The 26,789-nt window shown below is 57.5% G+C and overlaps 1 protein-coding gene across 1 annotated transcript; it reads left to right on the forward strand.

The window, feature by feature from the left end:
- Window positions 1–349: 349 nt before the first annotated feature.
- Window positions 350–26,465, forward strand: HIC2 (HIC ZBTB transcriptional repressor 2). The gene is made up of 3 exons (XM_033098360.1): window positions 350–443; window positions 20,033–20,131; window positions 21,815–26,465. Exons 2-3 carry the CDS (start codon window positions 20,106–20,108, stop codon window positions 23,637–23,639), a joined length of 1,851 nt encoding a protein of 616 aa, XP_032954251.1. The 5' UTR covers window positions 350–443; window positions 20,033–20,105; the 3' UTR covers window positions 23,640–26,465.
- The last annotated feature ends 324 nt before the right edge of the window (window positions 26,466–26,789 follow it).

Below are 26,789 nucleotides of genomic sequence, written 5' to 3' on the forward strand. Positions count from 1 at the left end.
GGGCGAAGTCGTAGTCCGGTCTTCGCAACTGGGGTCCGGGTCCCACGCGGCGCCCAAGGTCGGGGTCCCCGGCTCCTCCCGCGCGCCCCTCCCCCACGGCGTCGTTCCGCGGCCGCCGGCCCCGCCCAGAGCTCGGACCGCTCACCCGCAGGCCCGGCCCCCTCAGGCTCCGCCCCGCGATCGGGCCCCGCCCCCGCCCCTCTGCTCGCCCATTCAGTTGTGGGTCAGGGGTGAGCGGGCGGCGCCTACGTCACAAGCTTCCAAGATGGCGCCGGGCGGGCGGCTGTGAGCGGCGCTCGGGGCGCGCTGGGCGGGGAGCCGAGCCGGGCCGGCGGCGGGAGGACGGGGCGGGCGCGGGCGGCGCAGGCCGGGCGCCGAGGACGAGGAGCTGCGGGCAGGACCGGCCGGCCGGCGGACGGAGCGCCGCCGCCGACGCACACGAGGTGAGGGGCCGTCAGGGGTGGCGGGGGGCGCGGGCGGGGGCCGCGGGCGGGCGCGCCCCTGTGGAGAGGGGCGTGGGCGAGCGCGCGTCCGGCCGACGTGGGGCTGCGCGCGTGGGAGGGGCGCGCGTGTCCGCCGGGCCTGGGCGGGGCACAAGCGGGACCCCCGGCCGGCCCCTGGCAGCCCGGGCTTTGTGGTCCCCGTGCCCGACGGGGCGCGGGCGCCTGGGGACCCCGGGCACAAAGCTCCTGGGGCCGCGCCAGGCCGGGACGCGGGTCTGCTGAGCGGGGGTCGGCGGGCGAGCGGGCGCCGGCTCTTTGTGCCTTTTCATTAGCAATCTAATCCGAACAGCGTCGGGCGAGCTGCGCTGCCTGACAGGCGGGCGGGCTCCCATTATGCAAACGGCCCTGCGCCAGCAGCCTCCCCTCACATGGGGATTTTGCTATTTACAGAACTGCGGCCCTGCACGGTCTGAGGTCCCCTTCCCTTGCCCTCTCACCACAGGAAGACCGGCCTGGGCAGGGACAGGCCTGGAGGGGCCGCTCCCAGAGCGCCAGGCCCTGCGGCTGGTGGGCTCGCTGCCCTGCCCCCAGACCTCTCCTGTAGGCAGCCGCTTGGCAGGAAGAGAGATGGGCTTGGGGGAGGGGGTCGGCTGGCAGAAGGCGGGGACCGGCTGGCAGAGGGAGGGGGCTGAAGGGCCCCAGCTTGTCACTTTCTGTTTATCTACCAAGATGGTTCATATTCACACAGGCCCAGCTATTGGGGGGGGGCAGGTGGGGGGGATGCCTCTCCCTGGGGGGCAGTGACTTATGGAGAGGAGGGAACAAGGCCAGATAAAGCTCCCAGCGGCCCCACCCAGAACAGCGTTGGACTGCTTGGGGAAGGGGGCCCAGTGCTGATCGGGATGGTCTGGAATGGTTTTGAAGTTATTTATCCATGTCCTCTCCAATCCCCTCCACCTCCAGTGTCTTTTCTAGTTGGAGTTGCCAAGTACATCTGGAAAGCTAGGTTCCCGCCCCCCCCAAACAGCAGGAGGGGTGTAACTCTGGGAGGCCACCCCTCTGACATGTGGTGGGGGGGAGGGGCAGAGCCTTGCCCATAGGAATCCTGTGGCAGGGGGTTGTTGACTGATGTGGGGATTGCTGTGCCTCTTGTACTGGGGGGAGGGGGCAGCTGGCAGGTAGTGGAGTGGCCTCCAGAGCCTCTAGGCTGATCTTGGAGGCTCTTCTCCAGGGGTCCTGGATGGAGGGATGGAGTTGGGTCCCCCAAACTCAGGACCTTTCTGGAACTAGCATTTATTGCTTCCTGGCTTCTGGCTTTACTTCTTCCTTTCCATTCCCATCTGCCAGCGTCTGGACTCCCTGGGTCTTTCAGCAGACATTTTCAGGAGCACAGGCCATGTGGCCGGTCTGTAGCCCAGGCTCAAGGAGAGGGTGTATGCTCAGCAGAACAGGGTTGTTGGAGTGGTCTGAAAAAAAGCAGATGGGCCGGCATCAGGCTGGCCTCTAGAGACAAAGCTGTGTGGTGAGATTGCTGGTTTAGCGGGCTCTTAGCACTGGGATGGGGTTGGGGGCGGGTGGGTGGGAGGCTGATACTTGGGGGCTGAACTGAGTCCTTTGGCCCCGGAGTAGGTCACTCTGCCTTCGAGTGCAATTGGGCTTATTAAAATGTTTATACCATGGGCAGGCTGTAGACTGGGAAGGCTGAGGGGAGGCTCCCCACCTGCCTGCCTACCCTGGGGTCAGAGCTCCCAGGTTGGTCTGCTTTCCTTTGGCTCCTGGCTTCCTGCTAGCCAGTTTGGGGTATCACTGAGTGCCTATTGCCTGGCTTCTCTGGCTTTTTGACCAGACTGCTGGTTTGTGCCCAGAATTTCTCCCTGCAGTGTTTCCCTGCCAGTTGTTGGGACTTGTTAGATTAGTCACTCGGCTTTTACAAGCGATTCCTGAAAAGAAAAATCTCCCTCTGGTTGTTGGCTCTGGGTAGAGGAAGAAGCAGCCCGAGGGAGCCCGGCTTTTAATTAAAGCAAAACTGAAACGTTTGCTGTGATTGCTGGAAGTAGGAGGAGGAGGCACAGGTGGGGCAGAGGTGATGCGTCTTGTCCTGCTGCTTGGTACCTGCTCTGGGGACAGGTAGGCACGATCCCGTCCTCGCTCCCTGGTCTTGGCCAGCAGCCCAGGCTTCTCCACAAGCTGCAGTCCTGGATTAATCCTCACGTAGTGTTTTCTTTCCATAGATCAGATTTCTCATTTTGTTAATAAGCACAGCCTCTGAGCCACTTGAAGTCAGCTGTTGTGGACCCGGAGCAACAGGGTTTTGCATTATTGAGCTGACAGGCCTGCTGCCTTTCCAGAGTCCTTATTGTCTGCCAGGGTCAGATGTGGGGGTTGGGGCAGGGCCTTTTAGTTAGCAGCTAGCCCCCGGAGAAGGGCTGGCTGGGTAGCTCTGGAGAATCGGAGGAGTGAAGAAGGAATCAAGTTCAGTTTACCCAGGGGACCTGTGCCTCTGCCCTTCTGCTTGGCCTGTTGGCCTCCAGCAGTCAGCCCCACCCCATAGCTTGCTTGCCTTGCCCACTGGGATTGAGTGCCCCTGGGACAGGATCACTAGGAGGGTGGGGGCTCTTCTTCCTGGCTGCTCCTGCTTCCTGGGAGGCAGCTTTCCCCTGACAAGTCAGCTTCTACCCCTCCTGGTTCTTGGAGCTTGGCTGAGGGACTCCTGAGGGCTGTGAGAGGGAACTGGACTTAGTCAAAAAGTCTGTTGGGTGACACTCGCTCTGCGGGTTACTCTCCTCTGTGTGACCTTGGATAGTGATTGACTCTCTGAGCCTTAGTGTCCCTGTTTCTAAAATGGGAACAGAACTTGAGCTTATATTCATGTATCGCTGCCCTCCAGAGCTTAGTCTGGGGAAGACAGACAAGTAAACAAATGATTGTAAGATGGGGCGATAAGGGCTGGCACAGTGACAAATGGAGTGCAGAGGGCACCATGGGGATAGTGGTTGTGAGGCTTGGAGGGAGGGGCCGGCTGTGGGCTGGAGGAGCGCCGTGGATGCCATGCTGAGTGCAGGTTGGCTGTCGGAGAGGGGTGTTCATGGGGAGTCCATTCAGTTTCAGTAAGGCAGTGTGGCTGGGAAGACAGGAGAGCAGTGGGAAGAGCATGACCCTGCAGATACTGTTGTGAGAAGCACCCACTGTGTGCCAGGCACCTGTGAGGCTTTTTCACAAGCTTTTTTATTCATTTAATGAAATTTTCGGAGGACAAAGACAGTGCCCAGCCCCGTGGCTAGACTAATTGTGCTGGTCTGCCCTCTGGCACTCGCAGACTTGCCAACAAGTGGTCGGTGGTGGGGCTAGAGGAACTCGGAGTTTTCCCTGAATTGCCCAGTAGTCTCCTCTGTCGGAGGGGTACATGAGACTAGGAGGTTAAAGAACTTTCTGGGGCTGCAAGTAAGCAACTGGTCAGGTTGGGGCTGGAGGGTAAATGCCTTTGACTCCAGAGCCTGTGAGGAGGCAGGCGCATGTAGTAGGAAACCTGGAGAGGTCTGAGATCCCAGCAGGGAATGGCAGGGAAGAGAGCCCCCTCCCCAGATGATCCCGTCCCCCCCCCCCCCCCACCCCCGTTAGGGGCTCTGAACAAGCTGAGCCAGTTTGATTCTGCCTGGCACCACCAGGCTGTGCTTCCTGTTGGGAGGGGCCTTGCCCTAAGGGTTAGGGACCTGGAAGGGGGGAGGGCGCTGAGAGGGACTGCAGGCTCAGCCTGGAGCCCAGTTTGAGCTGGGAGTGGCAAAGCAAGAAAAGCGGGTGGGGGTTGGGACTGTGTGGGCCCCCAGTGAGTTTGATAAAGGAGAGAAAGCCAGGAGCTGACTCCACGCTTCACCACAGGCCAGGAGGCAAGGGCCAGGGCACCTCCACCCAGTGGGGACAGTAACCTGAAGAAACTGCCTGGGACAGTTGGGAAGGAGTTCAGAGCCCTTCCTCTGACCGGTTTTCATGTTTTTCCTGGTAATGTTCTGTGTGGGTGAAGGGGAGGGAAGGTGGGGAATGTGGCCTCGGGGTTAGAGCAGGTCCTTCTGCCAGAAGGGGACGCCGACTGCTGCGGGGCCCGAGGGCCTTGCCTGCTGCTTGTGAGATGCGTAGAGCGTTCCTGTTTGCGGGTGATCCACCTCGGTGAGCATGTGGGGTGTAGGTGAGAAGGGATAGTGGGATATGGAAAGGCAGGTGGCCCAGTCTTCCCGTCCATCCCATGGCAATCCCAAGGGGGACTCCCAAAAAGCAGAACTCGGGCTTGGCTATGGGGCGCTTCTAGGCTGGGGAGGTGGCCTGTGTGGCTACTGAAGGGCCGCTGGCTCTGGCACGGGCGTGGCCGCCATGCAGACTACTCCCAGGTCTTCCAGGCTGCTGTTGGAGCCTCAGGCCGCTTTCCGGGCAGCACCTCTGGGTGGGTGGGTTTTCTCAAGCTACTCCAGTGCCTTGAGAACAGGTGGGTGGAGGTACTGCTTCCATCACCACACTGGGGTCTGAGCCCCCTGGTCTCTTCATCAGCCTCGTCTCAGGCTCTTAAAGGGGGAGGGCTGTCCTGTGGCCTTTGCAGTTCCCTCCCTGGTGCTCCTCTGCAAGATGGTCAGGTCTCAGTGGATTGTTGTTCACAAAATGAATGAGAAAGGAAGTAGGGTAGGTGGCCGGGGTCTGGGACCTCAGTGGCCTGTCCCTGTGTGGACACCGTGGAATTTTTCTTGGTGATGAGCGTGGGCTACACATTGAGCCACCAAGTGTGTGCCATTACTTGTGCTGCCTGGCTGAGGCCTGCCTGCCGGAGCGCTGGTTTTCAGCTGTGCATCTCAGGATCAGCTGGGAGCTGGCGGAGCCCAGCCCAGCCCAGCCCAGCCCAGCCTATCTGTGGGGTGGGCCCAGGCATGCATGTGTCCTAAAGCTTTTGAAATGAGTCCAATGTGCAGCCAAATTTGAGAACCACTGCTTTAGCAGCTCCTAAGCCTTTGTTGATAACAGAATCAAGCAAGTGGTGACCAAACAGACCAGTGCGTGTGACCTGGGGTAGTCACAAACTGCTTTATTCTGATCGCCTAGTGGGATCAGGCTGATTCTCTGTTCGTTACCAGGGTGTCAGAGAAGCACTGGACACAGAGGGGCCTCACTCTTTCATGGCCCCTCTTACCTGGGTGGCAGTGGAAGGGACTCCAGGACTCTTGATCTTTCTTGGCCTTCAGAGACTGCCTGTCCTGGTTTTTGGTTGCATTCTTGGGCCCTGCTGGTCTCTTCCTGTCCTGGCAGGGCTTGACAGTGACATTTGGGTTCCTTGTGGCTCCCTAACTAGCCCACTGTGGCCATAGCTGGGGACCGCGCCCTGACATTCTTTTTCTTTTTGGCCTCAAGGTCCCTGGGAAAGAGAGAGAGAGATTGGTCGCTAAGGTTGGTTTCCTGGGCTGTTACCTTGTTAAGGTGTGTGAGGGGGTCACTACCAAGGGTCCAGGAGGCATAGTGGGAGGGGGGCTGGGAAGGGCCCTGGAGGCAGAGCTGCAGGTAAGGCCTTCTTGCCCAGCCCCCTTTGCTGGAACAGAACAATGGGCTGTCCTGGGGTTTAGTTCCTATCTAGGGGCAGACAGGACACAAGACAGCCCCTGCCTGCTCTGGCCGCTTCCCATGTGAGGTGAGCGGCAAGGCCCCTGGGTGTGCTGTGGTCCAGGCTGGTCTCCTGGGTAAGAAGTGCTGTTCTGTAGAGAAGGAAGAGCAGCCTGGGCTGGGGCGGTGAAGGAGATGGGATCGAGAGTGGTCTTGGCTGGGTAGTCAAGGAGGAAGGGCGGGTTGTGGGGTGTCGTCACGACGTCCGCCCTCATCTCCTTTTCTGCCTGCACACATCTTGGTGGGGGGACCCAGGGGGCGGTATTGAGAGTGTATGTCTTCGGGGGTGAATTCCTGTCTCAGTGCTTTTGCCTCTTCACCCCATCCTTCTCCAGGACCTCATTGCCCTTCCCTTTGGTAGGAGGTAGCTGATGGTTTCTGTCTGGCAGGTGCTATAAAGGCAGCGTTGCTTGAAAACTGGGTGGAGGATGATTCTTGCAGAGTTCCTGGCAGAATGCAAAGAAAGTAGTGGCAGAAGAGGGCCATGCGCTCACTTTTGGATTCTTACCCCATGTTAGGCCTTGTGGGAGGCATTTTACATCCTAATGGAATCCTCAGAACATACTGTGCAGGCCCAATCATTTTCTCAACCCCCACTGTAACAAGTGGCTCAGAGAGGTTAAGTAATTAGTCTCGAGTTGCACAGCTAGGAAGTGGATAGAGAAGTTCTAAGAGTGTGAGAAACAACCACACGTGTGTGGAAGCCTTGAACGCATATGTGTGGGTTCCTTCCTCTGGGCAGTGCTTGGGCCAGAGGACAGCCAAGGTTTTCATTTTGAGTGGGATAGTGGGATGGCCTCCTTGGACAAAGCCAGGGAGTCCAGTTCCTGAGCTGGAGTTGGAGGGTAGTCCCTTGTAAGCTGGGGAAGGACAACTATAAGCCTGCTGAGCAGGTGCCCTCCCCCTTCTCCCAGGACCTGGAGGGTAGAGAGGACTCTGGGCCTTCCTTATCCTTCTAGTCCCAATTCCTTCCCTTCTGGCATGTGGGGGTCCCCTGCCCTGGGGAAACTCACTCCAGGAGAGCCATGTGGGAGACACTGGGTGTCCTGGGACTTGGAGCTGGGCTCCTTTCCTTGTATGGGCCGATGAGAGGTGCTCAGGCCCTCTGGGAGTACAGAGGGTACACGCAGGGCGGCCTCTCTTGGCAGTGGGAGTCTGTCTCTTGGTAGATGGGCCCAGGGGTCTGGGAGATCCTGGCAGTGAGGGGAGGGGCCAAGCCACAGCCTGAGGTGCCCGTGGGCCACCACCAGCAGGTGCCTTTCTCACCTGCTGTGAGGCTTCAGGCCTGGATGGGCTTGGGTTGTCCTTTGGCCCTGGTAGGTCACCCTGAGCCCCAGAGGGGTGCAGGCCTAGGGGAGAGGATTGTTTCCAAAGTCCCACATTCCATGCATATGTTGACGCTGATAAGGGCAGCAGGGCTGGCTTAGCTGCTTTGGGCAGGAGGGGACTTTGACTTCATACCCCCAGCAGACAGCATGTGCGTCCTGCTTCCTGTAGCACCCCTCCCCCACCACCCCACAGACCACCTCTGCTTCCAGAGCACCCAGCCCAGGTCCCACAGCCTGCAGAGGCCCGCCTTGCCTTTTGAAGCATTACCAGCTCTGTGAGCTCACAGGCCTTTGGGTCCCTTAATATTAGTTTGTGCCGGCTCGGCCTCTAAGTATTTGCGGATGCCATTTGAAATGGCACTTCCTTTTATTTGTTTGAAATTTGTTATTCTCAGGTTTGGCAGAAGTCACCTTTCCCAGGATTTCACTATTTGGTAAACAACTGTGGTTTTGTGCAAAGAGGACTCAGGTGTCAAGACTGTTTCCTCCAGACCTCTCCGTGCCTCGTTTTCCTTGCCTATAAAATGGGTTGGTAGAAATATTTCAGGTAATGGTTGTCAGCTATTCTCAGTGTGTTTTGCATACTCCTGGGGGGTCCCCAAGGCCTTTTTCTTAAAACTTAAAAGTGACTGGCCTTTGTCCCATGTTGACACTTGCACCAGTGGTACAAAGCCATGGCGGGTGGCCCTTGCGGTGGTGCCACTGTGCCCCATCAGTGCTCTGGTCCGAGGCTACCAGTCTTACTCCTGTGTCATGGGGAGGCCGTACAGACAGATGATTGAGTAGTAAATCCTGGAGTACACGTCTCTTTACTATTGTGTGTGACAAAATGGGGGTGCACACAAAGCTCTCCTGCCGCAGACAGAAGTGTGATGGTTGTCTCCCGGAAAAGCACTTCACATTGGCTTGGGCTGTGTCTGACCCAGCTGCTTTCCCTCATGGAACATTATTTTTACCTGAATGAACGACTGACAGACAAGGTAGGGTTATTCAGACTCACAGAATTTGTCAGACATTTTCTTAAATGAAAAGTGATCCTTGCCACTTTTAGGAAAACAGTATTCGTTGCCATTGAAAGCACTGTCACAAGAAAAGGAGAATTTTAGAAAACTCGTGTCTTTCACCAGGAACCTGACTTAAAGACTTCTATAAAATTAGTGGGGATCTTAACACATGGAATTTTGTTTTGTTTTGTGTAATTAAATGTGACAACATTTGGAAGATCTGATTAACTCAGCGAACCAATGTTTTCCAAATGACCAGGGCTTGATATTACAAAATCCTGGGTGGATATGCATTTAGGGTAAACCAATGGATTTTTATGTAACCAGATATGAATAAGTCACTAATGTAATTTCAGATTCTACATTGCAATTTTTAAGAAACTAACCACTTGTCAAGTTTTTTTTGTGTAGTATCAATGAAGAATAGCCACAATTATCTGAAAGGGCTATTAAAATACTCTTCTTTTCTATCTGTGTAAGGTCAAATTTCTTCATAGATTTTAATCAAAACCACATATCCTAACAGACTGAATGCAGAAGCAGATACGGGAATCTAGCTATTTCCATTAAACCAGACATTAAAGAGATTTGCAAGAATTAAAACAGTGCCACTCTTCTCTTTGTTTGGAATAGTTTATTTTAAAATGTTTGTTATGTTAACATAAATGAGTTTATTATTTTTATTTTCGGTCAATTAAATGTTTTTTAATTACCAGTTTTTCTAATACAGTGACTGGAATAGTAAATAGAATAACACACAGTAGCACCTACTATGGTATCGTATAGGCCTATAAAAGTTCTTTGGGAGTCCTTACTAACTTTTAAGAATGTAAACAGTTTTGGGACTGCTGACAAGGAAGGGCTCTGGGCCCTCCCTTCTCTCCTTTATCATTTCCACCTCTTCACCTCCACCTTATCTTTTCTCATGTATTATTTCCTTCTATCTCTTCTCAGCACTTCTTCCTGACCAGTAGTTGCTCACCTAATAAACATTTATGAGGGCCTGCTGCATGCCAGGTGCCAGGTGCTGCTGTGGCTGCTGGGCTAGTGGGATGCAGGGTCTCTAACCTTGAGAGCCTGGTTGAGGGGGCAGGGTGGAGGGCATGGACCGAATGGGAGGTGCACGTGGAAAGCAGCTCGGTTGTCAGTGCCGACATTGGCTGGGGAGGGGGCGATGCAGGGCCAGCGTGGAAGCGGAGGGGGCACTCAGGCATGCCGGGGCCCAGCTGAGAGGTGGGCCGGGGCCCCTGTGGGAAGCGCTGTGCAGGCCAGGCCGCAGTGTGGACTTTATTCAGGTATCAGGGACCCATTGAAAGTTTTAAGCAGGGGAGTGACTTGATGGGATCGGTGTTTGAGAAAGATAACTCAGGGTTGACTGGACTCCAAATTAGCGGGGCCCAGAGCTGCAGAGGGGAGATGTGGGCTAGACTGCGATGTTTTCTCTTGGAATGTCTTTAACTCTTCCCTTCTTCCTCTGCAGTCCTTGGGAAGAGTCTTGGGGTTCCCCTTCTTTTGGATGAGGCATTCCCGCCCACCCCAAGTATGGAGGCCCTGCCTTGGCTTCTGTTGCTTTCTATTCATTAGGACAGTGATATTTTCTGGGCATCTCCTGTGGGACTTACCCTACCAAGCCCTTGTTCACCCACTGTTGCCATCTTCTCCCAGCTGTGTGGCCCTGCTGCTTTGTGGGGTGCCTGGGTCAGGTGATGTGAAGGGATGCTCAGAAGTGTCGCACAGCTTTAGCCCCTCTGTCCTCCCTGGATCTAAAGCGTCTCTCGTGTCCCTCTCCCCTGTCTGTAGGACTTCTGCACAGAGCATGCCAGCTTCCTCAGTAGATTTTGAGATTGTGCTCTGGATTATTTATGGAAGTGTTAACCAGAAGGTGTAAATTACAGGCACACACATGTAGGCATAACTGTATGGAAACACAGCCCTGGCTCCCCCATCCCATGTAAGAAACGGCCTCCCGGCCCTGGACGCCCACCTGTGCTCTTCCCCGCCTCTCTCCAGAAGTCTGTGCTCTTCTGAATTTCTAGTTAAGCATTCCCTGGCGTTTCTTCATTGTTCCCGACACTCGTCTGAATCCTTGAATGGTGGGTGGCTGGTTTTGGCTGTTTGATCTTTGCGGGCACGGAACTGGGTGCTAATCTCTATTTTGAGCTTCCCTGACGTGCTGTGTTGTATTAACTGGGGTTCCTGTGTTCCTGTCCCCCACTTGGAGTGTTCCAAGGTGGCGCTGTCCCACGCTTCACTGCTGGCAGGAAAGGAATGTCAGGGTTGTTTTCAGAGTTTTGGGGGGGTGCGGGTTGCCTCCTCAGTCGCCCAGTTTTCACAACCCCCTGGCTCTACTTCTCCAGGCAGAGAAGTACCTGTTTATTTTGTTTTCTGTCTCTAAACCCACTTCCTTAATGCTAAACAATTCTTCCAGCATCACCGAGAGTCCATGTTAAAAGGAGAGTGAAACCCGTGTGCACTTCTTTTGCCAAGTCTGAGTGAGCCCTCTGTCTAGTTCCCTTTCTGAGCTCTTGGCCTCTCCTCTGTTAGACCCTTCAAGTACCTGCTGGACAGATGAGACCTCTTCTGCCAAGAGCTGTACCTGGAGGCTTTTTAGGCACAGTGCCACAGATTGTAGCAGTTCCCTAATTTTAAAAATTCTGGTGGATGCCCAACGTGTTTCTGTTTTTTCCCCCCTTTTGGATTAAAACAACCTGATCCTTGATCTTTGGCTTTCGCTCCTTAAACCCTTTGTGTGAGGCTCTGGGAGCTTGGGGTGTTGATCATCCACACGGGAGCAAAGGGGCTTTTTTCCTGCTGCCCAGCAGCGTCCTTTGACCCCAGTCTCTGAGGGCCTCGTCCATTTTCTTCCTGGCCTCCTCCCTTTAATGCTCCCAGTTGGCTGTACCCGGGACCTGCTTGCTCAGGCTTAGCCTGCTCTGCTCCAAATTTCCTCTTCTCTGCTGGGCTTGCCTCTAGCATCGGAAGAGCCCTTCCTTTAGAAGTAATACTCTATTACTATTAAAAACACTGTTGGGTTGTTGTTTCCTTTGGATGGCAGACACTGGTCTGCCCCTAATAAGAGACTTTCAGGTGGTTTCTAGGTTTCCTGTGGGTGCGTTCCTGGCCGGTCTGTAGAGTGCCCTCTTCTAGACGGACACTCCATCCTGGATTTGGCTGCCTCCCTCCTGTCTTGTCAGTGTTCCGCTTCTTGTCTTGTGATCATTTTTGTTATTTGGGGGTTCGGGGACCTTACTGCCTGGCTCTGGTCTACTTGCTAATTAGGACCGAGACCGGGGGTACCCTGCTCCCCCTGCTGAAGGTTTCTGTGCACTGGATTGCATCCCATAAGAAGCGTGCACAGTCATGAGTGACAGCTCCAAGGATTCTTCACAGATGGACATCCTTGTGTAACCAGCATCTAGACTGAGAAACAACCCCAGAAGTCCTTCGTGTGTCCTTTGAGTTACCCCTGCTCTCCCCTCACCCCTAGCCCCTGGATTCTTGCTTTCCAGCTTGAACTTATATGAATGGGATCGTACTGCGTAGTCTCTTGGGCCTGACTGCTTTGGTCATTATATGCTTGAGAGACTCATCTGTGTACATGTAAGTCAGCCATGTGACTTTGCCAATAATCAACTATTTCTGACCAATAAAGGCAACTTCATAAGGTTCAACCTAAACGTGCAGTCCTGCTCACTGCTGGGTAGATGGCAGTCCCACACCTGCAGCGGCCTCTCCTGACAGAGCTGGGCCACCGTGCGAGTGCTTGGCCGGTGGGTTTCCGGTGGTGTGCGCCTTGGAGTGTACTTTCTGGCCCACAAGCTTTGCATGCTTTCAGTCTAGGTCTTATTTTTAAATGTGACCTTTCGATTTCCGCCCCGGGAGATAATTCTTTTAGTCTTTGTCCAGCTAATTAAAACCCTTCATTACTGTCTGGCATCGTTTTTTGTTTTTTTTCTGATTCCCCTTTAGCATGCCATCTCAGTTTTATCCCAGCCAGAAGGGTCATGCTGTGGGGCAGGGCAGAGGTTCCTTAATGCCAGCTTGCCTCAGTCTTTACCAGCCCATGGCAATGATGTGGGTGAGGGCTGTCCATCACCCTTTCTTGGGAAGGACTTATGCACATTGAGAGGTGGTTCTTCCTGCTTTTAGAGTCTTTAGTTGGCATAAGAAATTGTTAGCTAATGGCTGTTTTTGAAATTGTGCAGTTGCAGAGCCTCTTCCCAGATCCTTGGGCCAGGCAGCTGCAGCTCTGACTCAGCTGTGACTGCCATCTCCCCCCAGGGCTCAGGTGTCTCATGGGAAGGGTGTCCTGGGGCCTGAGATGATCGAGATAGCCGCTTCCAGGGGGGCAGACCAGCTTCCCAAGGGCCTTTTTAACTCCTTGTGTGTGGGATTTCCACCTATTGAACTGCTCGGCCATCCCTGCTTGGCCTTCATCCCTTCCTTGAGTCCTCTGCCTGTCACCCCCACCCAGAAGCCCCTGCCCACCATCCTGGCTCCAAGATGCCCGTGGTAACCAGACTCGGCCTCACTGTCTCACATTCTAGGCCCACTGGTTTTAGTCATCACTCTCTGGGCTTGTTTATGTGGGAAACGTGTCTTCCCTTCTGGGGCTCTCTCCTTCCTCTTGAGACCCATCGGCTGAGCGTTTACTGCTTGAAGAAAGAACATTGGGCTTTCCGGGCGGTAGTAGAAGCTTATAACCCACCCCAGTGCACCCCAGTGTGTGCAAGTCCCTTGGAGTTAAAATGTGGGTTCTGATTTTTTTGAGAGATCCCGGGTGCTGCTGCTAGTTGTTGGACCAAGGCCTGTGAAGAGCAGGACAAATAGGAAGTGGGACGGGGGGTACAGGAACCAGCACACCCGGCCTGTCTGCCTCCTGGCTGACGTGGCCCCTGGATTTGCACTTGTTCCCGGCCTCCTAGGGTTAGCTGGTTTTTCTGCTGTCCGGTTGGCAGACTCGGCCTGCCAGCCTCCCACAGGCTCTCTCACCTCCAGGCTCCTGTTCTGGCATGGTCAATGCTACTGAGTCTTTTACCAACATTGCTCAGGCCCCCCACAGGCGCAGTGCAATGTGGGGGACAGAGCCTGGAGGAGAACGTAGTTTTTGTAATAATAATCATAATCTGAAATTATTATTTCCCTTTGAGCAGTGCACACCTGCCTCTCCCCAGTAGCACTCATAGTCTTGGCCCAACTCGGAACTCTTGGCCAGACTGTGTCAGGCTTGGGGCCCTGCTGGCAGTACTCTGCCCTTCATCTTTCCCGGTGCCAGCGAGCCAGTTGTGCCGGCACCAGCAGGGGAAATCCAGCTGCGGTGTCCCAGGTTGTCCTGGCCTCGTTTCTCCTCTGTGGCTCCAAAGCCAGGAGTCACAGGAGGGTCGTAGGCCTGCGTGGGGGGAGGAGGGGAGGACCCGGGGCTGCTCTGGAGAAGCCAGGTGTGAGGGTCCCGGGGCCTGGTGCGGGGTGATGTGAGCCTCCTGCCAGGCTTGCCTGCAAAACGCCACTTCCCTGCCTTTTCCTCCTGCTGGTGAGCTTCCCACAAGCTTCTCACCTCCCAGATAGGAGTGGAACAGATGGGAAGGCGGTCGGGGCCCAGGAGGGACTTGGCCCCGCATGGGCAGCACAGGGTCTTCATGGGGGTGGCAGCGTGGGGATTTCAGGACAGTCAAGTGGAGTTGGGGTGGATGCCCTCTCTGTGATTAGGGTGAGCTGGTGGATGAACAACAGGGCTGGCCTGAGGGGTGCAGAAGGAAGCCAGCCCAGGGGCCCTGACCACCACGCCACCGATGCGCGGAGTGGAACCTGAGTGTTTATTTCATAGAAGCTACGCTGGAGGGAGGTCCGGTCTTCTGGCATTCACGGAGCTTGTTGCTTTCCAGGAGGATGGTCTGGGAGAAGAGCCAGGAGCTGCTGGCCGCCATCCAGATCTGGGCTGGATTACACGGCTGGGCTTGCCCAGAGCACTGAGTCCCACCCACCAGCAGCCCCTGCCTGGAGGGGCAGGCCAGAGAGGTCACAGAGGCCAGGGAGGGTCCCAGAGGAGCAGCAGGAGCTGCTGGGGCCCCCAAGTAGGCTGCACAACAGGCCCCACCTTGTGGCTTCAATTCTGAAGCTCCTTACTGCCCTGGGGTGCTGGAGGAGCTGGGCTAACCCTGCACCCCAGATAAGGACACAGGCTGGGTGAGGTGGGTGGTGGGGAGCGGGGAGTGAGGCTGCAGGTGTGCAAGGCCCTCTGTAGCTCTGGGGGGAGCAGCGCTGCTGTGAGTGGCATCCCTGCACCTGCCCAGGAGGGAGCACAGGGTATCCATCCCGGGGACTGGGAAAGTGGCTGCAGCTCTGGAGTCCCGCTTTGAGTCCTCACGGCCACCTGTTTGCTCTTAGGACTTTGCAGTTGCTTACCCCCAGAACTTTGTCGTACCTGCCCCTGGAGGTGGAGGTAACTGCCGTGTTTCCCCGAAAAGAAGACCTAGCCGGACCATCAGCTCTAATGCGTCTTTTGGAGCAAAAATTAATATAGGACCCGGTATTATACTATACTATGTTACATTATGTTATACCTGGTCTTGTAGTAAAATAATACTGGGTCTTACATGAATTTTTGCTCCAAAAGATGCATTAGAGCTGATTGCCCGGCTCGGTCTTATTTTCGGGGAAGCAGGGTAACCCCTCAGAGTCTTCTCCATATGCAGGCTGCCCGCTCACAGGGCAGACTGGCACCGGGCGAGGTGTGGCGTAAGCAGTATGAAGGAGACGGGCTCCTGGCCCTGTTGCGATTGGAAAGGCTTCACACAGGAATCCCCGGGTAAGGAGAGAGAGGCCGTAGGGATGGCATGAGCGGAGTCCTGGGCTGGTGGGTGTGCAGGCCTGGGTGGGAGGTGAGGGCCGGGCCCTAGGCTCTTCCGGATCCTGGGCTGCTTGGACCTTCCAGGCATTGTTCACTCTGCCCTCCTGTAGGTACGGAGGGGCCAGGCCTTCAGGGCAGAGGCAGTGCTGCACCTCTGGGGCCACCCCTGGAGTAGCAGGTGACCACAGGGGGGGTTGGCTGGGGCAAGGGCCGATCCTGCCTTGGGACTCAGGCTTGGAGGCAGTGCCAGCATGGCAGGGGTCCTCTGACACAGTCTGATGTGCTTAAACCCCCTGGAGTGTGGAACCTGCCATCCAGCGTTACCCCCTTGGCCTGGCGTGCCTGTGCCCACCTGGCAGTGGAGCCCTGTGGGCTGGATGATTCCTGTGTTTCTGTTACTTCTGACCAGGAGGCGGGTAAGATAAAGGAACAGTCTCATGGGGGTTCCTTAGGGTGGGCTGGGCAGTAGCTTCTCCTCGCCCCCCAGGACAGCTCCAGGCCTCCTGACGGAAGGCCACCAGGGAGGGAGATGGGTGAGGATGTTCCTAGGAGATCTGGGCAGAGGCCTGCCCAGGGAGGGGGTGGGGGGCCCTCCATCCTGGCTGGGTGTGGGCCTGGGGAAGTTTCCTGAAATCAGGCAGCGTTTTCATCAAGGTGCCTGCAGTTGCCTCTGTGAGGCCTCGTTCCTGCCCCGAGGTCAGGCGTTGAGTAAAGGGACAGCATTCTCCTGGGGGGCACCCCTCATGAGGGTCAGGAGTCCAGCTGGGAAACCGCACCCTGAGTGGCCCCCACCAGAGGGGCTAGAGGTGGGCATGGGATGTGCTCCTTTGTTCCCAGACTGTCAGCCTGGTCTCCAGAGGGTACCCATTGTGGGTTAAATGACTGGAGAGTTCTGAGTGCCCGGGCCTCCTGGAGTGGGGGCAGCTTCTGTCAGAATGGGGTGTGAGGTGGCGGGAAGCTGGAGTCAAGTCATTTTTGGCTTTCTGCTTAAGCAAGGATCACTTTCACCTTAAAACCTCCTCTCATGGCCTCTGAAAGGTACAGGGCCAGAGCACTCGCCTGCTTTTTGTGGGGTGCTAGGAAGAGAGGCCTCGAGGTGGCCCCGTACTAGCCTCCTCATGAGCTCCTGCGCCGTATGGACTGCCTAAGGTGGGTGGGGCCCCTGGGATTGTGGACAGGTGGGGGCCTCCATGGGGTGTTGCTCCACGGGTCAGGAGGTCATGGGCCCCGCCTCTGCCATCCTTGTCAGCCTTTTGGCTGGTGTGTGTTTGGGGGGTGGGGTGGGACTAGGGATCACGGCTGCCTGGGGGACGTGGGGGCAGATCTGAGGGGTGTCCTTGGCTTGGGGCTTCGACTGCCTGCTGGAGACACACGAGGGCTGCCCAGACAGGGAAGAGCCAGGAGGGACAGGGATCTCCTTCCACCGTGGTCGCTGCCCTCATGAGCCACCCACAGTATGCCCATGGGCTCATGAGGCTGAACTGGTACCCTGGGTGGGCTGGAAACCAGCAGTGAGGAGGGGTCGCAGCCATGGACACGGATGACGTCCCTCCACACTGCTGGCCCCTGGCCTTCCTGCCTCCCGGGGAGGTGAGAGGTGAGCAGGGGTGGGTGCTGGGGCAGAGGCTGGATGTGCAGAGAGTGGGGAGGATGCAGAGCACACAGGCTCTGGGGTGCGGGAGGGTCGACAGGGTGAATGCAGTTGGCATAGGGCAGCGCCCAGTAAACGTTAGCTGGTGTTGAGACAGGCGTGTCCTGTCAAAACCTCTGTTCTTTCTCTCCTTTTGTTTGGAGTTAATTTTCCCCCCATTTGAGGGAAAATTTACATGCAACATGGTACCCAAACTTCCAGTGGCTCCTTGAGTTTTGACCAGCGAGTGCATTCACTTTACCCCAGACCCCTAAGAAGATAAAAGAGCCGATCGCAGCCCCGAAGAGGTTCTCATGTCCATCTCCAGACAATGCTCACTTCACCTTCCACTGGCTGCTCTGATTTTGTTTCTACCATAGATTAGTTCTAGAACATGACATAAATGTGTAATTCCACCCCCCAGAGATAACCTCGTTTAGTAATTGGGTGTGTGTGCCCCAAGATTTTTCTTTCCACAGGACGACTGCCTAGTGGGGCCTTCCATTCCGTTAGTTGAGGGTGGACAGGAAAGGAACAGCAGAGGGGGTGTGGGGATCTGTGGCCAGCTCCCTCTGGCTCAGCTAGCAGGGCCTAGCCTTCCCTTGGGCGGATGTGTGCTGCCAGTAGCATCTGGGCCCTGGGCCTCCTGCACCTGTGTGTGTAGGTGGGTGGGTGGTGTGTGTGGGTGTGTGCTGTGTGGTGTGTGTGTGTGTGGGTGGCGTGTGGGTGGGGGTAGATGGCATGTGGGGGGGTGTGGGGGTGTGTCGGGGGGCGGGCAGTTGCCTCTCTGGCTTTTCTGTGGCAGGGGCCGGGAGGGGAAGAAAAGGAAATGAGATCTCAGCAAGGCCCCGTTCCAGTTCCTGGGGTCCCCGACCTGTTGGGTAGGTGGGTGTTGACCATTCTGTACACAGGACCCGAGAAGGTGATCAGGTCTTCTGCCAGGTCTCTGTTCGTTCCCCCACACCCTTTGTGTTCACAAGTGGGCACAGCTGGTCTTCCCCCAGGGACTTGTGTTCCTTCCCTTCCCTGCCAGGGTCAGCCCAGCTGCCAACACCAGCCACCCACCCACCCACCTGGGAAGGGCCAGGTCTCAACCTTAGAGAAGAACCCGACTGACCCACTGCCCCAGATCCTGGGTTTCCTGGAGCCTGTGCTCCAGGCGGGCAGCGGCCTGAGCTGGGTGTGGGATCACGGGGACTGATAGGCACACTGCCTGGGCCTGCTGCCAGGGGGCCACTGGGTGCCAGGCAGTATCCTCGTTCCAGCCTGTGATGGGTTCCTGCCAGGGCTGGGTACCAGCCCCTGTACTCAGTGGGGCATTGTGCTGCCACCTTGCTGAACCAGCCCCCACAGCCGTGTTTCTCCTTACCTGGCACCCTCCCCCCAACCCAGGCCGTGGCCTCTCCCGGGTAGGTGCTTGCTCTTCCCACACCGGACGGTGAGTGGGAGGGCAGAGGTCCCTGGCTGTCATCATTTCACTGAGAAGAGCAGTGCTTCATAGGGATTCTGGCCCTGCATTAGGGGGCACCACCTCAGCTGTGGTAAGGTCCTGTCGCTTACAGACGCAGGGTGAGCCATGCTGGCCTGACCTGGGGTAGATGGGTGGTAGGCAGGGCAGCATCGAACGGGCTGTGAACTCCCGCAGGCAGCTTCGTGAAGGGTGCACCCTGTCCTGCTGAGTGTCCCTGTGGGAGGTCAGGCTCGAGAGGAGTTACGTGTGACCCTGCCTGGGAGACTTTGGTCAGTCACTCGGCCGGGCCGTCCACAGGCGAGTGAAATGTTTGTCGGGCTGAGCAGGAGGCCCCCGTCCTGGTCTGCCACCCACTCCCTGCACTAATCTAGTAGTTGCTGGCCTGATCTCTGACAAGAGCAAGTAACCCCTAGTTACAGGGTCTGGCATGTGCTGAGGCAGAGGCCCCTGGGCAGACGCTGTGCCCATGCAGGGCTTGGGTTGTCCTGAGGTCCAGAGAGGCAGGGTGGCACAAGGCTGTGTGACAGGCATCTCGTCAGCTGTGGCTCTCTGTCCGTTCTTACTGGCCGATCACCAGTATTGCAGTGGTCTTTGCTCTCCTTCCCAAGTCTGGGCTTGGCTCTATCCTGCTGGCTGTCTTTGGCGTCACCTGGTAGGGGAGTCTGGACTGTCTACACAGGTGAGGGGCCCAGGCCTCGTTAAATGTGGACCCTCTTAGGCCGTTGAACCTACAGAGTTGGTCCTGCTGCCCTCTGGGCCATCGGTGGGATCCTGGACCAACTGTGCTCCCTCCCGCCTGGGCCACCTCTAGGAGAGGGGAGTTGTGCTAGGGGCCAGAGAGACAGCTGGCAGGCTGGCGCTGAGGCCTCCCAGCCACCCCGCACCCCGGGTCTGGTCACATTCCTGAGGGACCTGCTGAGCCTCCCTGGCCCTAGGGGTGGGGGAAGGGCAGTCAGGGATGGGCTCCAGGCTGCTGCAGGCCTCCTCCCCCACCCTGGCTCCATTCCAAGGGAGCCAAGGCCTGCCTGAGAGGGGTTCGAGGAGCCAGAACCTCAGGACCCCCTCCCGTGGGACCTGAAGCCAGGGGTGGTAGGGGGGCTGAGGGAGCCCACCCGCATCTGGTAGCAGCTGCCAGCTGCTTTGGCAGGCTGGTATTGAAAGGCGAGCTTGCAAAAACTCCTGTGAGGGGAGGCCATGTGGTCAGGCTGGGCTGGGCAGGAGGGGGCTGGGCCCTCTGGGCAGGGAGGGGGCAAGAGCAGATCTGGAAGGGAAGGAGACCGGGGAGCCAGAAGCGGTTGAGACTGGTTCTTATAAATAGCCCATTGCACCAGTGCCTCCAATTTTGACCTTTTGTTATGTAAATGTGGCCAGTTTAGGAAGGGCCTTGTCCAGGCCGCTGACCACTACACTCGCCAGGAATTACGTTACTGCCCCCAGCTCCCCAGGCACAGGTGGCCCTTGGAGTACCCTGACTCTCCTGGGTGGGAGAAGGGTGCAGCACCTCTGAGCTTTCTAGACCTGCCTCCTGCCTGGCTGGCTGCCCTTGGCGTCCCAGCCAGAGAGACCCCCCAGACCTGCTGGGAGCAAGGGCTCCAGGGCTACCAGCCACCTTTTTCACTGTCCCTCCCTTTCTAAATGATGGGTGTCTGGGTGACCATGTCCATTTTCTCCTCCCCAGGTGACCAGGCATTGATGCACCCCCAAGGGAGGCCACGTGCTCAAGGAGGCCACCCCCGCTGGCTGCTGCTCACATGGTTTCTGGGCCCCTGGCACTCCGGTAGGCTGAGGACGGGGAGCTGGCAGGGCCAGGGAATGGGGTGAGGGAGGCCTGGGGGAGGCAGGACATCGTCCACCTGCTCCTCCTGCCGGGGGCTTTCTGGGCGGCCCGCACAGCCCTGCAGCTCTCAGCTGCATGTGGCCTGCAGTGCTTTGTGTGCATGCAGTGCTGGGCAGCGTGGAGGGGAGGCTGCGGCCTGCCGCTCGGCCTGGGGAGGATGAGACCTCCTGTCCTCACCTGTCCCTTCGCCGGGCTCAGAGCACCAGGCGTTCTGGGTGCTGGTGGAGGTAACATTGCATTCCCCTGGGGCCAAGTGTCCTTCCTGCCTGGCTGACGGGGGCGAGGTTGGTTCTCACAGGACCTGGGCTCCGGCCTCTGCACCCCGACTGAGCAGCCTTACAGGGCCAAGCAGGTGTTTGCTGCCTCCTGCTGTCAGGCCCTGGGTGCCGCCTGATACCCATGTGTGTTCAGGGTGAGCTCCAAAGCCTTCTTTGGGGTGCCAGTGATTGCTAAGGTAATTGCAAACAAGGGCAGGTAGCAGGTAAGGGGGAGCATTTGTATCACAGGGAGACAGGTGGGTGTGATCCCTCTAGGCTCTGCCTCAAGGGAGGCAGGGCTGGGCTCCCTAGTAGGAACTGGAAGTCCCAGGTGGGGTGAGGCTCAAAGCACTCAGTTACTTTCAGAGATGGGGCCCTGAGCAGGAGGTGCAGGTACCTTCTTCAGGGTACCTTCTCTGTGGTACACAGTTGCCTGTGGGAGGGTGGGCGCATGGTGACGCACTGCCGCACAGCCAGCGCAGAGTTCTTGAGGCCAGAGGCCTCTGCGTGTTTATTACTTAATGACATCAGTGTCTGTGCCAGTCTGGCGAGACCAGGTGGCCATCTTTCCCAGGCCCAGACTGCGCTGCCCTGCCCAGCAAGGACCCTGGGCCCAAGCAGTGCCAGGGGCTTGGCCCAGCCACCTCTTCTGCTTAGCGCTCAGAGGATCAGACTAGGGAGTGTTCCGTCGTGCCTCCCGGTGGCGGGGAGCAGGCACACGCGAGGGAAGGCGTGTGGGCTGCAGCGTCTGGGAGGTGGTCACGTGACATAAGCAAATCTGAAAGCTTGGGAAGCCTCTCGGGTTGGTTGAGAGGCACCCAGTATAAGCGGGGGTCACAGACCAGAGCTCCATATTTGATTTGGCCCATGTGGTATTTAGGGAAAAGGACCTTGGTTCAGCATTGGGAGATTTCACCTAAACATCTGGTTTCTAGGTGGTCTTCAAAGCTGGGACGCTGCATGCTTACAGAAGTCAGCCCACCCAAGGCCCCTGCTCCCAGCACCGCATAGTCCTCTGCTGGTCATTTTTGGGCCCCCTGTGGACTTCCTTTAGCGTGGAGGTGGTACCTGGGCTATGGAGTCAAGTTCAGTCCCAGTTTCTCTACTTGGCACTGAGTGACTTTCATTGTCCTGCTTCTGTTTTCTCATTGGTGCAAATGGGGCCATCGTTGTTGTCCCTTCTTGGGCAGCGTGAGTCCTTGGTGGGCAGTGTGAGTTCCCTCCCCAGGTACTGTGCCCAAGGATGTGGCCAGTGGCCAGGTCAGCATGGAGGCTCCTCTGAGTGTCACTGTGGGCCACCTTGGCCTTGGGCCCTTGCCCAAGAGTCCCGGTCAGCTAATGTGCGTATGCCTGTTCTTGCCCCCAGGTGGTACACGTGGGCAGGGCGTGGGGACATGGGGCCCGACATGGAGCTGCCCAGCCACTCCAAACAGCTCCTGCTGCAGCTAAACCAGCAGAGGACAAAGGGCTTCCTGTGTGACGTCATCATCATGGTAGAGAACTCCATCTTCCGGGCCCACAAGAATGTCCTGGCCGCCAGCAGCATCTACTTCAAGTCCCTGGTCCTGCACGACAACCTCATCAACCTGGACACGGACATGGTCAGCTCCACGGTGTTCCAGCAGATCCTGGACTTCATCTACACAGGCAAACTGCTGCCCAGTGACCAGCCCACCGAGCCCAACTTCAGCACTCTCCTCACCGCCGCCAGCTACCTCCAGCTGCCCGAGTTGGCAGCCCTCTGCCGCCGCAAGCTCAAGCGAGCCGGCAAGCCCTTTGGCTCTGGACGGGTGGGGGCTTCCGGCATGGGGCGACCCCCTCGCAGCCAGCGGCTCTCCACAGCGTCTGTCATCCAGGCTCGATATCCAGGGCTCATGGATGGGCGTAAGGGGGCCCACACCCCGCAGGAGCTCCCCCAGGCCAAAGGCTCAGATGACGAGCTCTTCCTCGGCGGCTCCAGCCAGGAAAGTGTGCACAGCCTGAGCCGGGCTGTGTGTCCAGCCAGTGGGGAGGCTGGCCTGGGCAGCTGCAGTACCAATGGGAGCAGTGGGGGCTGTGAGCAGGAGCTGGGCCTGGACCTGTCCAAAAAGAGCCCCCCCCTGCCCCCTGCCACGCCCGGTCCCCCCCTCACCCCCGATGACCCAGCCCAGATGAGCGACAGTCAGCACGGCTCACCCCTCTCAGCCTCTGCCCCTCCGATTGCCAACAGTGCCTCTTACACTGAGCTGGGGGGCACCCCCAGTGAGCCCATGGATCTGGACGGGGCGGAGGACAATCCCCTGAGCCTGCTGGAGGGGCCCGGTGGGCAGCTCCGGAAGAGCCTCCGGCATTCGGCCCGCAAGAAGGAGTGGAGCAAGAAGGAGCCCATGGCAGCTTCCCCCTTTGAGCGGAGAGAATCGGGGCCCAAGGGTCCCTGCCCAGGGGAAGAGAGTGAGGGGCTCGGGGACAGGGTTCCTAATGGCATCTTGGCCAACAGTGTGGCAGGGGGTGGCCCCAGTGGGCCCTACGGTGAGCCCCCGTACCCCTGTAAGGATGAGGAGGAAAATGGCAAGGATGGGAGCGAGGACAGCGGGCAGAGCGGGAGCGAGGGAGGTAGTGGCCACGCCAGCTCCCACTACATGTACCGGCAGGAGGGCTACGAGACGGTGTCCTACGGGGACAACCTGTACGTGTGCATCCCCTGCGCCAAAGGCTTCCCCAGCTCCGAGCAGCTCAACGCCCATGTGGAGACACACACGGAGGAGGAGCTTTTCATCAAGGAGGAGGGTGCCTACGAGACGGGCAGTGGGGGCGCAGAGGAGGAGGCCGAGGACCTGTCAGCACCCAGCGCCGCCTACGCAGCTGAGCCCCGGCCCTTCAAGTGCTCAGTGTGCGACAAGACCTACAAGGACCCAGCCACCCTGCGGCAGCATGAGAAGACGCACTGGCTGACACGGCCCTTCCCCTGCAACATCTGCGGCAAGATGTTCACACAGCGCGGCACCATGACACGCCACATGCGCAGCCACCTGGGCCTGAAGCCCTTTGCCTGCGATGAGTGTGGCATGCGCTTCACCCGCCAGTACCGTCTGACCGAGCACATGCGCGTGCACTCAGGTGAGAAGCCCTATGAGTGCCAGCTCTGCGGGGGCAAGTTCACGCAGCAGCGCAACCTCCTCAGCCACCTGCGCATGCACACCTCCCCCTCCTAGAAGCCAAAGACCTTCTCCGGCCTTCGGGCGCCCTCTGCAGACTCGCTGCCCTCGGGAACAATGGAAGGAAGAAACGAGGAGGATGAGCGGCCGGCCGACCGGACCCCAGGTCCAGCGGGGGTGGCTCCTGGCGGCACCTCCGGCCAGCCCCCCCACCCAGAGCTTTAATCCACAGTCTGTACCAAGGGAAGAGAGCGGAAGGAAGGAGGCCGGGTCCTGAGCCCCGCAGGTGTCTGTGGGTGTGTCGTCTACCTCCGGATCCCGTCCAGGCCCCCAGCTGCCTGCCAGGGCTGCTGCCGGGCCTGTGGGAATGGGTTACGGGGTTCGCAGGGACCCGGCCTTTTTCCCGCAGGTTGGGGCAGGGCAAGTAGGGATGTCCACCCACGCTGGGAGGATCAGGGCTGCCTGTGGACAGGGGCAGCGTCCTGCGCACACGATGCTAGTCTGTGTGCGGCCTACCACGGCTCTGTGGGGAGCGTGCTGGGTGGGAGGGGATGGAGCCCTCCCTCCTTGAGCCAGGGGGGCCCCCACCGCCTACCTCTCCACAACTAAAGAGCCCTCTGGGCCTGTGTTGCTGTTATTCCTACTGATCTGTTCCTTTTTTTCTTATGAATTTTGTTTTTTAAACCAAAACCAACAAGAGTTTATTTTCCTCCCGGCCCCTTGGGGCTGAGCCTGGGTCTGCAGACTGAATGTATGGGGCAGCTGCCCCTCCCGCCCCCCCGCCCCGGTTGCAGGCCGCGGGGCGCCCACCCCTCCAGGCCCCAGAAGCCCTTCTTGGCCAAAGGCTTCCCTGGGCCCCGAGCCCCGCCTCGGCTGCCTCAGGAGAGAGAGTGCTTTTCCTATAGTTTCCGAGGAATCTTCTTTGTTTAGAGGTACTTGTTTTTTATTAAGAAAAAAACCAGTGTAACGTTTATGTGAATGTTTGAACTGGAAGGTCTGGGGTTCGCGGGGGGGCGGGGGGAGGCTGGACTGGGTGCCAGGGCCGTCGGTACTCTTGTTTTTCTTTTCTTTGTGTGTGTGGTGTGCGCGGTGCGTGTGAACAGATGTTGCGCTTTCCTTCTTCCTTACCTGTCAAGGTGGAGAGACTTCTGACCTTTTGCTACCTCTTGAATTCACGAGAACAGTAAGTTGGTGACTGGCAGTTGAGGCCGTGACACTTTTGTTTTCCTCCCGTTGGTGCGCACAGGAAGATGTGTGTCTGAGTGAGCCAGGCTTGCACTGACCAGGCGGCCCTCCTGGGCATGGCTGAGACCCGGCCCAGGGCCCCAGCACCTCCACTCTCAGTGGGGTCCTGCAGCCTCGCCTGGGGGTTTTCTCCTGAGCACAGGGTTAGCCGTGGCCGCCCTGAAGGTGTTTCGAGTATGCTGCTGAGCTCCAGGAAGCCCGCATAACTCCATTCTGGGCCCTGGGCCCGGGGAAGAGTGTGAGTAGTTCAGCCCCATGGGGGCTCCCAGTGTGGGGCCAGGCGCTGGCAGCGCCTGCTGGGCAACGGGGAAACAGGAGCAAGCTCCTTGTAGCTCCCTGCCAGGGCCAGGATGAGGCAGAAGTCAGCCCCCACCAACCTGTCCCCTGGGCCTGCAAGAGCTTGAGCTTGGGAAAGCAGCAGCCCCGCCTAGCCAGTGCGGGGTGTGGGGAAGGGCTGACTAAGGTGGTATGGCCTGGCGGGCAGGGAGGGGACTGCCCTGCTGGCCATCACTCGAGGCAGTTCTGGCCCACGGCCACTCTGCTGCGTGCTTCGCTGTCTCCCATTGGCTCAGCGCTGTCTGGGGTTCCATCCCTCGCCTCTCACCTTAAGCTTTCTCTACCAGTCTCAGACACCTCCATGGGCCCAGAACCCACTTGAAACGCCAGACCAGGTTGCCACAGGTGGCTCCACTGTCCTCGGCCACAGGAGCCACAAGGCTGGGTCAGCGGCTTTATCTTCTTCGTTTTGCTTCATGCTTTACTTCTTTTTTTCTTTCTACTTTAAGTTCAGACCAAAAAATTCCAGAGTCATCCCCTACCCCACCCCTCCAGAGACCCTCCAACGAAAAACAGAGCCTGAGTTCAGGGACCTGAGTGGTGAATGGTGTGTTTTGGGAGTGAGGGCTCCTAGCTGAGCCCTCTGTGCAGTGCCCCCAGCCCTGAGCCGGCTCCTCGTCCCTTTGGCTGGGAAACGGAGGACTGGACCCAGGGTTTCTTGTTCCAGCAGGTCATTGAGGGCAGGGCCTGTCCCAGGCCCCTTTGCTCTCCCAACCCCACCCCACTCCATCAGCACTTAAGCCACACGACACAAAGTCTGTACTGCACGGGGGGTGTACACACGCCCAGCCTGTGTGTGGCCTCCCGGGCCATGGGCAGCCACAAACGTGAGGTGACTTGTGAAAGGAGGTGATTCATTTGCAGAGTTTCAGGGACTGGGCGCAAAGGCCCCTCACTCAACGATGTTCGTGCGACATAGTATTGTACCCACCTGAGTATTGTATCGAGCCTTTTCTGTATTTTAACAAGAAAGCAAAACACTAGTTTCCTATTTAAGATTTTAAGGGTTTGTGGGGCGGGACGGGATTGACACAACATTTGGTTTTGTTTTCTTTTTCCTTTGATTTCATGTGGAGTGTGTGCTTTTGAGAGTGTGCGTGGAGATGTGATAAGAGCCTCACAAGGAAATTAGGCCGTTGGGGGCCCAGGGCGGCTTACAGTTCTCTGCTTTAGTCACTTCACTCCTGAATGTTTCGGAGAAACAGGAAACAAAATAGCAGATACCATGTAGGAAAGGATAAACGACAACAAAAAAAAAAAAAAAAAAAAAGAAAAAGAAAAAGAAAAGAAAGAAAAAAAAAAGCTCATACCCAAATTCACAAAACCTATTTTTTAAACCAAAGCACATTTTGAATGAGTATGGAACCTCAACGGGCTCAGAAAAAAAAAGATACTAATATATTTATCTCATTGTTTACATAAACTTTTACAGTTTCAGACCTCAGCAGCTGTAAGGCCAGTCCCAGTGAGTCCCCACCTTCCTCTGAAGGCCCTTCCATGCCGGCCCTGGAACAGCTTGCGGGCAGAGGGGCAGGTGTGGGCCCCTTGGATTCACCTGAGCCCTCCTCCCCAGCCCCAGGCCTCCCCAAGCCCAGCTGGCACCAAAGAGCTTGGGCCAGTGCTGAC

The sequence above is a fragment of the Rhinolophus ferrumequinum genome, chromosome 25, assembly GCF_004115265.2.
Source record: "Rhinolophus ferrumequinum isolate MPI-CBG mRhiFer1 chromosome 25, mRhiFer1_v1.p, whole genome shotgun sequence".
Taxonomy (NCBI): Eukaryota; Metazoa; Chordata; class Mammalia; order Chiroptera; family Rhinolophidae; genus Rhinolophus; species Rhinolophus ferrumequinum.

What these genes read in the sequence shown, in the direction of transcription:
- HIC2 (XM_033098360.1), top strand. Translation starts at nt 20,106, where the DNA reads ATGGTTTCTGGGCCCCTGGCACTCCG. An exon ending in TCTGGGCCCCTGGCACTCCG is followed by an intron (nt 20,132 to 21,814) that starts GTAGGCTGAGGA and finishes TCTTGCCCCCAG; the next exon opens with GTGGTACACGTGGGCAGGGC.